Here is a 9,670-nt window from a genome sequence, read left to right as displayed (position 1 = left end):
CCTCAGAGTGTATAAAGCTCTAAAGACACATCTCAGAGTGGTATAAAGCTCTAAAGACACATCTCAGAGTGTATAAAGCTCTAAAGACACACCTCAGAGTGTATAAAGCTCTAAAGACACATCTCAGAGTGGTATAAAGCTCTAAAGACACACCTCAGAGTGGTATAAAGCTCTAAAGACACACCTCAGAGTTGTATAAAGCTCTAAAGACACACCTCAGAGTGTATAAAGCTCTAAAGACACACCTCAGAGTGTATAAAGCTCTAAAGACACATCTCAGAGTGGTATAAAGCTCTAAAGACACATCTCAGATTGGTATAAAGCTCTAAAGACACACCTCAGAGTGTATAAAGCTCTAAAGACACACCTCAGAGTGGTATAAAGCTCTAAAGACACACTTCAGAGTGTATAAAGCTCTAAAGACACACCTCAGAGTGGTATAAAGCTCTAAAGACACACCTCAGAGTGTATAAAGCTCTAAAGACACACCTCAGAGTGTATAAAGCTCTAAAGACACACCTCAGAGAGGCATAAAGCTCTAAAGACACACCTCAGAGCGCTATAAAGCTCTAAAGACACATCTCACAGTGGTATAAAGCTCTAAAGACACATCTCAGAGTGGTATAAAGCTCTAAAGACACACCTCAGAGTGTATAAAGCTCTAAAGACACATCTCAGAGTGTATAAAGCTCTAAAGACACACCTCAGAGTGTATAAAGCTCTAAAGACACACCTCAGAGTGTATAAAGCTCTAAAGACACCTCAGAGTGTATAAAGCTCTAAAGACACCTCAGAGTGTATAAAGCTCTAAAGACACACCTCAGAGTGTATAAAGCTCTAAAGACACACCTCAGAGTGTATAAAGCTCTAAAGACACATCTCTGAGTGGTATAAAGCTCTAAAGACACATCTCAGAGTGTATAAAGCTCTAAAGACACACCTCAGAGTGTATAAAGCTCTAAAGACACACCTCAGAGTGTATAAAGCTCTAAAGACACACCTCAGAGTGGTATAAAGCTCTAAAGACACCTCAGAGTGTATAAAGCTCTAAAGACACCTCAGAGTGTATAAAGCTCTAAAGACACACCTCAGAGTGTATAAAGCTCTAAAGACACACCTCAGAGTGTATAAAGCTCTAAAGACACACCTCAGAGTGTATAAAGCTCTAAAGACACATCTCTGAGTGGTATAAAGCTCTAAAGACACATCTCAGAGTGTATAAAGCTCTAAAGACACACCTCAGAGTGTATAAAGCTCTAAAGACACACCTCAGAGTGTATAAAGCTCTAAAGACACATCTCAGAGTGGTATAAAGCTCTAAAGACACATCTCAGAGTGTATAAAGCTCTAAAGACACACCTCAGAGTGTATAAAGCTCTAAAGACACATCTCAGAGTGGTATAAAGCTCTAAAGACACATCTCAGAGTGTATAAAGCTCTAAAGATACACCTCAGAGTGGTATAAAGCTCTAAAGACACCTCAGAGTGTATAAAGCTCTAAAGACACATCTCAGAGTGGTATAAAGCTCTAAAGACACACCTCAGAGTGTATAAAGCTCTAAAGACACACCTCAGAGTGTATAAAGCTCTAAGGACACACCTCAGAGTGGTGTAAAGCTCTAAAGACACACCTCAGAGTGGTATAAAGCTCTAAAGACACACCTCAGAGTTGTATAAAGCTCTAAAGACACACCTCAGAGTGTATAAAGCTCTAAAGACACACCTCAGAGTGTATAAAGCTCTAAAGACACATCTCAGAGTGGTATAAAGCTCTAAAGACACATCTCAGATTGGTATAAAGCTCTAAAGACACACCTCAGAGTGTATAAAGCTCTAAAGACACACCTCAGAGTGGTATAAAGCTCTAAAGACACACTTCAGAGTGTATAAAGCTCTAAAGACACACCTCAGAGTGGTATAAAGCTCTAAAGACACACCTCAGAGTGTATAAAGCTCTAAAGACACACCTCAGAGTGTATAAAGCTCTAAAGACACACCTCAGAGAGGCATAAAGCTCTAAAGACACACCTCAGAGCGCTATAAAGCTCTAAAGACACATCTCACAGTGGTATAAAGCTCTAAAGACACATCTCAGAGTGGTATAAAGCTCTAAAGACACACCTCAGAGTGTATAAAGCTCTAAAGACACACCTCAGAGTGTATAAAGCTCTAAAGACACACCTCAGAGTGTATAAAGCTCTTAAGACACATCTCAGAGTGGTATAAAGCTCTAAAGACACACCTCAGAGTGTATAAAGCTCTAAAGACACACCTCAGAGTGTATAAAGCTCTAAAGACACCTCAGAGTGTATAAAGCTCTAAAGACACACCTCAGAGTGTATAAAGCTCTAAAGACACACCTCATAGTGGTATAAAGCTCTAAAGACACACCTCAGAGTGTATAAAGCTCTAAAGACACACCTCAGAGTGGTATAAAGCTCTAAAGACACACCTCAGAGTGTATAAAGCTCTAAAGACACACCTCAGAGTGTTATAAAGCTCTAAAGACACACCTCAGAGTGTATAAAGCTCTAAAGACACACCTCAGAGTGTATAAAGCTCTAAAGACACACCTCAGAGTGTATAAAGCTCTAAAGACACACCTCAGAGAGGTATAAAGCTCTAAAGACACCTCAGAGTTTATAAAGCTCTAAAGACACAACTCAGAGGGGTATAAAGCTCTAAAGACACACCTCAGAGAGGTATAAAGCTCTAAAGACACACCTCAGAGTGTATAAAGCTCTAAAGACACACCTCAGAGTGTATAAAGCTCTAAAGACACATCTCAGATTGGTATAAAGCTCTAAAGACACACCTCAGAGTGTATAAAGCTCTAAAGACACACCTCAGAGTGTATAAAGCTCTAAAGACACCTCAGAGTGTATAAAGCTCTAAAGACACACCTCAGAGTGTATAAAGCTCTAAAGACACACCTCATAGTGGTATAAAGCTCTAAAGACACACTTCAGAGTGGTATAAAGCTCTAGACACACCTCAGAGTGTTATAAAGCTCTAAAGACACACCTCAGAGTGTATAAAGCTCTAAAGACACACCTCAGAGTGGTATAAAGCTCTAAAGACACACCTCAGAGTGTATAAAGCTCTAAAGACACACCTCAGAGTGTATAAAGCTCTAAAGACACACCTCAGAGTGTATAAAGCTCTAAAGACACACCTCAGAGAGGTATAAAGCTCTAAAGACACCTCAGAGTTTATAAAGCTCTAAAGACACAACTCAGAGAGGTATAAAGCTCTAAAGACACACCTCAGAGTGTATAAAGCTCTAAAGACACACCTCAGAGTGTATAAAGCTCTAAAGACACACCTCAGAGTGTATAAAGCTCTAAAGACACACCTCAGAGTGTATAAAGCTCTAAAGACACATCTCAGAGTGTATAAAGCTCTAAAGACACACCTCAGAGTGGTATAAAGCTCTAAAGACACACCTCAGAGTAGTATAAAGCTCTAAAGACACACCTCAGAGTGTATAAAGCTCTAAAGACACACTTCAGAGTGTATAAAGCTCTAAAGACACACCTCAGAGTGTATAAAGCTCTAAAGACACCTCAGAGTGTATAAAGCTCTAAAGACACACCTCAGAGTGTATAAAGCTCTAAAGACACACCTCAGTGTGGTATAAAGCTCTAAAGACACACCTCAGAGTGTATAAAGCTCTAAAGACACACCTCAGAGTGTATAAAGCTCTAAAGACACACCTCAGAGAGGCATAAAGCTCTAAAGACACACCTCAGAGTGTATAAAGCTCTAAAGACACACCTCAGAGTGGTATAAAGCTCTAAAGACACACCTCAGAGTGTATAAAGCTCTAAAGACACCTCAGAGTGTATAAAGCTCTAAAGACACACTTCAGAGTGTATAAAGCTCTAAAGACACCTCAGAGTGTATAAAGCTCTAAAGACACCTCAGAGTGTATAAAGCTCTAAAGACACCTCAGAGTGTATAAAGCTCTAAAGACACACCTCAGAGTGTATAAAGCTCTAAAGACACACCTCAGTGTGGTATAAAGCTCTAAAGACACACCTCAGAGTGTATAAAGCTCTAAAGACACACCTCAGAGTGTATAAAGCTCTAAAGACACACCTCAGAGAGGCATAAAGCTCTAAAGACACACCTCAGAGTGTATAAAGCTCTAAAGACACACCTCAGAGTGGTATAAAGCTCTAAAGACACACCTCAGAGTGTATAAAGCTCTAAAGACACCTCAGAGTGTATAAAGCTCTAAAGACACACTTCAGAGTGTATAAAGCTCTAAAGACACCTCAGAGTGTATAAAGCTCTAAAGACACCTCAGAGTGTATAAAGCTCTAAAGACACCTCAGAGTGTATAAAGCTCTAAAGACACACCTCAGAGTGTATAAAGCTCTAAAGATGAACTCGTCTGAAAGTTCGTCATGTCCCGAGACCAAAAGAGGAGATGGACCGACTGGAAAAGCTGGACTTATGGTCATGTGACGGCTCCTTATGGTCATGTGACGGCTCCTTATGGTCATGCGACGGCTCTTTCTGGTCATGTGACGGCTCTTTCTGGTCATGTGACGGCTCCTTATGGTCATGTGACGGCTCCTTATGGTCATGTGACGGCTCTCTCTGGTCATGTGACGGCTCCTTATGGTCATGTGACGGCTCCTTATGGTCATGCGACGGCTCTTTCTGGTCCATGTGACGGCTCTTTCTGGTCATGTGACGGCTCCTTATGGTCATGTGACGGCTCTTTCTGGTCATGTGACGGCTCCTTATGGTCATGCGACGGCTCTTTCTGGTCATGTGACGGCTCCTTATGGTCATGTGACGGCTCCTTATGGTCATGTGACGGCTCTCTCTGGTCATGTGACGGCTCTTTCTGGTCATGTGACGGCTCCTTATGGTCATGCGACGGCTCCTTATGGTCATGTGACGGCTCTCTCTGGTCATGTGACGGCTCTTTCTGGTCATGTGACGGCTCCTTATGGTCATGTGACGGCTCTCTCTGGTCATGTGACGGCTCTTTCTGGTCCATGTGACGGCTCTTTCTGGTCATGCGACGGCTCTTTCTGGTCCATGTGACGGCTCTTTCTGGTCATGTGACGGCTCCTTATGGTCATGTGATGGCTCTCTCTGGTCATGTGACGGCTCTTTCTGGTCCATGTGACGGCTCTTTCTGGTCATGCGACGGCTCTTTCTGGTCCATGTGACGGCTCTTTCTGGTCCATGTGACGGCTCTTTCTGGTCATGTGACGGCTCCTTATGGTCATGCGACGGCTCTTTCTGGTCATGCGACGGCTCTTTCTGGTCCATGTGACGGCTCTTTCTGGTCCATGTGACGGCTCTTTCTGGTCATGTGACGGCTCCTTATGGTCATGCGACGGCTCCTTATGGTCATGTGACGGCTCCTTATGGTCATGCGACGGCTCTTTCTGGTCATGTGACGGCTCTTTCTGGTCATGTGACGGCTCCTTATGGTCATGTGACGGCTCCTTATGGTCATGTGACGGCTCTCTCTGGTCATGTGACGGCTCTTTCTGGTCATGTGACGGCTCTTTCTGGTCATGCGACGGCTCTTTCTGGTCCATGTGACGGCTCCTTATGGTCATGTGACGGCTCTTTCTGGTCATGTGACGGCTCTTTCTGGTCATGCGACGGCTCTTTCTGGTCCATGTGACGGCTCTTTCTGGTCCATGTGACGGCTCTTTCTGGTCAGGTGACGGACTGACTGTGTTTGGAGGGAGGAGTAAGACAGGGCGGTGCTTGGTCTCCCCCTTTGTTCACTTTTGGGAGACAAACACAATCATCTGGACGTCCAGGACTCGTCTGTGACTGAGGACTTTAGATAATGAGTCCAAACATTTACCTCCTTCTGCCAGTGTGACCTCTGACCTCATCAAATATGCAGCACCTGCCACGTGCCCTGCTGTCATGATGATGTCATCGGCTCGGACTCGTCTCATTGGCTGAGGCTCAACCAAACATGAAGACAAATAATCATTGACTATTTTAATAATAATTATAGTTCCTCCTTTTGTGGCCTAAAAAGACTCTAAAACACAAAACACATTTACAATATGATCTCACGTGTCTTTGGGCCTGAGGCGGGTTCAGAAGGACAGTTTTAGCGTTTGACCTTAATCCAGTTTAATCCAGTCTAACATGAGCTAAACTGTGTCTAAAGCAGGACTAAACCAGGTCTAAACCAGGTCTAAACCGGGTCTAAACCGGGTCTAAACCGGGTCTAAACCAGGACTAAACCAGGTCTAAACCAGGTCTAAACCAGGTCTAAACCAGGTCTAAACCGGGTCTAAACCGGGTCTAAACCAGGTCTAAACCAGGTCTAAACCAGGACTAAACCGGGTCTAAACCAGGTCTAAACCAGGTCTAAACCAGGACTAAACCAGGTCTAAACCAGGACTAAAGCAGGACTAAACCAGGACTGAACCAGGTCTAAACCAGGACTAAACCAGGTCTAAACCAGGACTAAAGCAGGACTAAACCAGGACTGAACCAGGTCCAAACCAAGTCTAAAGCAGGATTAAACCAGGTGTAAACCAGGTCTAAACCAGGACTAAACCAGGACTAAAGCAGGACTAAACCAGGACTGAACCAGGTCTAAACCAGGTCTAAACCAGGACTAAACCAGGTCCAAACCAGGTCTAAACCGGGTCTAAACCAGGTCTAGACCAGATCTAGACCAGATCTAGACCAGATCTAGACCAGGACTAAACCAGGTCTAAACCAGGTCTAAACCAGGTCTAAACCAGGTCTAAACCAGGTCTAAACCGGGTCTAAACCAGGTCTAAACCGGGTCTAAACCAGGACTAAACCAGGTCTAAACCAGGTCTAAACCAGGTCTAAACCGGGTCTAAACCAGGTCTACAGTTTCATGTGTAACGGTCGAGTCGTGAAGCCGCAGCCGCCCTGGGGCAAAGCGGCGTAGCTGTGGCTGCTCTTCACAATCCTCACAGTTTAAATGTGTTTGACGTCAGACGACACCAGCTTCTGTTTGAACGAGCTAATGGCCCGACACCGGGGTCACGAGGGGGTCACACCTGGGGTCAAAGGTCAGGTGAGGGAGGGGCTGTGAGGGGCTGTGAGGGGCTGTGAGGGGCTGTGAGGGGCTGGCAGGGGCTGTGAGGGGCTGGCAGGGGCTGTGAGGGGCTGGCAGGGGCTGTGAGGGGCTGGCAGGGGCTGGCAGGGGCTGGCAGGGGCTGGCAGGGGCTGGCAGGGGCTGTGAGGGGCTGGCAGGGTTATAAAGCGCTCAGACGAGGAGAGACGAGACACACGAGAGACACAATCGAAGAGACAAGACAAGTCGTCTGCTGCAAACTACAGGTGAGGATACTTTTACTGTGGATACTTTTACTGTGGATACTTTTACTGTGGATACTTTTACTGTGGATACTTTTACTGTGGATACTTTTACTGTGGCAGCAGCTGTACTTATACTGCACTATTGACCTGGACTGAAAAGGAAAGAGCAAACAAGAATAATATAAATACAAATGCATTGACATCCTCTGTTTTCTTCACTCAGATCATGTCAAATACTTTTACTTTCTTTGGGTCAAACATTGAAATTTAGATTTTTTTTCTGGTCCTTTAACTTTACTCAAGTTTCCTTCATTTTTGCTGCTGCACTTGTGCGTCCAACCTGTCCAGACCCTGTCCAGACCCGGTCCAGACCCTGTCCAGACCCGGTCCAGACCCGGTCCAGACCCTGTCCAGACCCGGTCCCAGACCCGGTCCAGACCCTGTCCAGACCCAGTCCCAGACCCGGTCCAGACCCTGTCCAGACCCGGTCCAGACCCGGTCCAGACCCGGTCCAGACCCGGTCCAGACCCTGTCCAGACCCGGTCCAGACCCTGTCCAGACCCGGTCCCAGACCCGGTCCAGACCCTGTCCAGACCCGGTCCAGACCCTGTCCAGACCCGGTCCAGACCCGGTCCAGACCCGGTCCAGACTCGGTCCAGACCCGGTCCCAGACCCAGTCCCAGACTCGGTCCAGACCCGGTCCCAGACCCAGTCCCAGACCCGGTCCAGACCCGTTCAGTCCAGCTTGTGTTTCCAGGTCAGTCATGTTCCAGTCCCGTGTGCTGCTTGTAATGGCGCTGATGGTGTGTGTGGGGGCGCTGCTGTGCTCGGCTCAGCACTGGTCTCACGGCTGGTACCCGGGAGGAAAGAGAGAACTGGACCCTTTTACTTCAGAGGTGTGTGAGCCAAAAATTCAAATGTATTGCTTATTTTTGGTCCTAAAGACTTAAAACCATTAGCATTTATAATTTAGCATCAGAAATGTTACAGTTGACTTCATTTGTCCTGATGGACTTGAAAGTGTCTGTTCTTTTGTCATATTTGAAGCTTTCTGGTGAGATTAAAGTGTGTGAGTCTGGAGAGTGCAGTTACCTGAGGAGGAGGAGCCTCCTGCACGACATCTTTGTAAGAAGCTTTTTCTTCTGTAGAATTGTGATTAAATACATTGAAGTTCAAACAAATGCGACGTTTTTGTGCGTTCCAGTTGGACGCCATCACCAGAGAGCTGCAGAAGAGGAAGTGACACTTAAGAAACACCAACATTTTATTGATTTGTTTATTGCAGCATGATATTTTTCTTTCAATGTAAAAACTTAACAAACAAAATAAAAGTACTATTTTGATATGATTTTTGATTCAAGTTTTTCTATAAATGTTTAAATGTGAGAGATTTCTGTGTAAAAAGTATCAAATCCATGTATTATACTAAATATATATAAATATATATAGATATGTATAGATAGATGGTGTATAGCTATATATATATATATATATATATATATATATATATATATATATATATATATATATATATATATATATATATGTGTGTGTAGCGGGGCTCTCTCTCAAAACAATGGCGAAGTCAGATTTCAAGTGCTCAGGTGGATTTATTGAGCCAAAACCGAAGTGCAAAAATATATACAGTGAGCAAAAAGGTCCAAAAATCCAAAAACATATATTTACAGAGTTCCAACTATGAGTTCAACTTTAACTCGTTCTCTCTCTTCACTCTCTCTGTTTGACTCTCTCTCTCACACTGTTTCCTTCTCTGTTGTTGGAGATAGACTCCTCCCACAGCCAAGAGCGGCTCGCCTTTATTCCTCACTTGCCCCTCCCACTGAGCAAAATAACTAGATAATTCAAATCCAAAATAAACTGACAATAAACTGTTGTGGCCTCTTCCTACAACATAATACATCATTAATTATATACTCATGTTCAAAATAAAGCAATATAAACACATAAAATACCCGGTGTCACATGGTCAGCACCACAGTGTGAACAGCTCCATTTAAACTTCCAGGAAGTCCTGGCTCGTTTCGACCCAACGCGACGCATCGGCGGAGTGAAGGAGGAGTGAGGGAGGAGTGAAGGAGGAGTGAGGGAGGAGTGAAGGAGGAGTGAAGGAGGAGTGAGGGAGGAGTGAGGGAGGAGTGAAGGAGGAGTGAAGGAGGAGTGAGGGAGGAGTGAGGGAGGAGTGAAGGAGGAGTGAAGGAGGAGTGAAGGAGGAGTGAAGGAGGAGAGAAGGAGGAGTGAAGGAGGAGTGAAGGAGGAGTGAAGGAGGAGTGAGGGAGGAGTGAGGGAGGAGTGAAGGAGGAGTGAGGGAGGAGTGAGGGAGGAGTGAGGGAGGAGTGAGGGAGGAGTG

General features: G+C 44.9%; 1 protein-coding gene across 1 annotated transcript; it reads left to right on the top strand.

Moving 5' to 3' along the window:
- The first annotated feature begins 7,278 nt into the window (after positions 1-7,278).
- Positions 7,279-8,609, top strand: gnrh2 (gonadotropin-releasing hormone 2). Its single transcript, XM_072459542.1, has 4 exons — positions 7,279-7,323; positions 8,060-8,198; positions 8,350-8,427; positions 8,507-8,609. The coding sequence occupies exons 2-4, from the start codon at positions 8,067-8,069 to the stop codon at positions 8,543-8,545; spliced, it is 249 nt and encodes an 82-aa protein (XP_072315643.1). The 5' UTR covers positions 7,279-7,323; positions 8,060-8,066; the 3' UTR covers positions 8,546-8,609.
- Positions 8,610-9,670: the final 1,061 nt, after the last annotated feature.

Source organism: Eucyclogobius newberryi, unplaced genomic scaffold (genome assembly GCF_026437365.1).
Source record: "Eucyclogobius newberryi isolate DKJ021-1_F unplaced genomic scaffold, fEucNew1.0.hap1 SCAF_23, whole genome shotgun sequence".
In the NCBI taxonomy this organism is placed as follows: domain Eukaryota; kingdom Metazoa; phylum Chordata; class Actinopteri; order Gobiiformes; family Gobiidae; genus Eucyclogobius; species Eucyclogobius newberryi.
This window is presented reverse-complemented; position numbering and strand designations above follow the sequence as displayed.

Bases quoted from the DNA above. Each gene is read 5' to 3' on its own strand.
- gnrh2 (XM_072459542.1), top strand. From the start codon at position 8,067: ATGTTCCAGTCCCGTGTGCTGCTTGTAATGGCGCTGATGGTGTGTGTG. The intron at 8,199-8,349 runs GTGTGTGAGCCA...TCATATTTGAAG, and splicing joins TGGACCCTTTTACTTCAGAG to CTTTCTGGTGAGATTAAAGT. The intron at 8,428-8,506 runs GTAAGAAGCTTT...TGTGCGTTCCAG, and splicing joins GCCTCCTGCACGACATCTTT to TTGGACGCCATCACCAGAGA.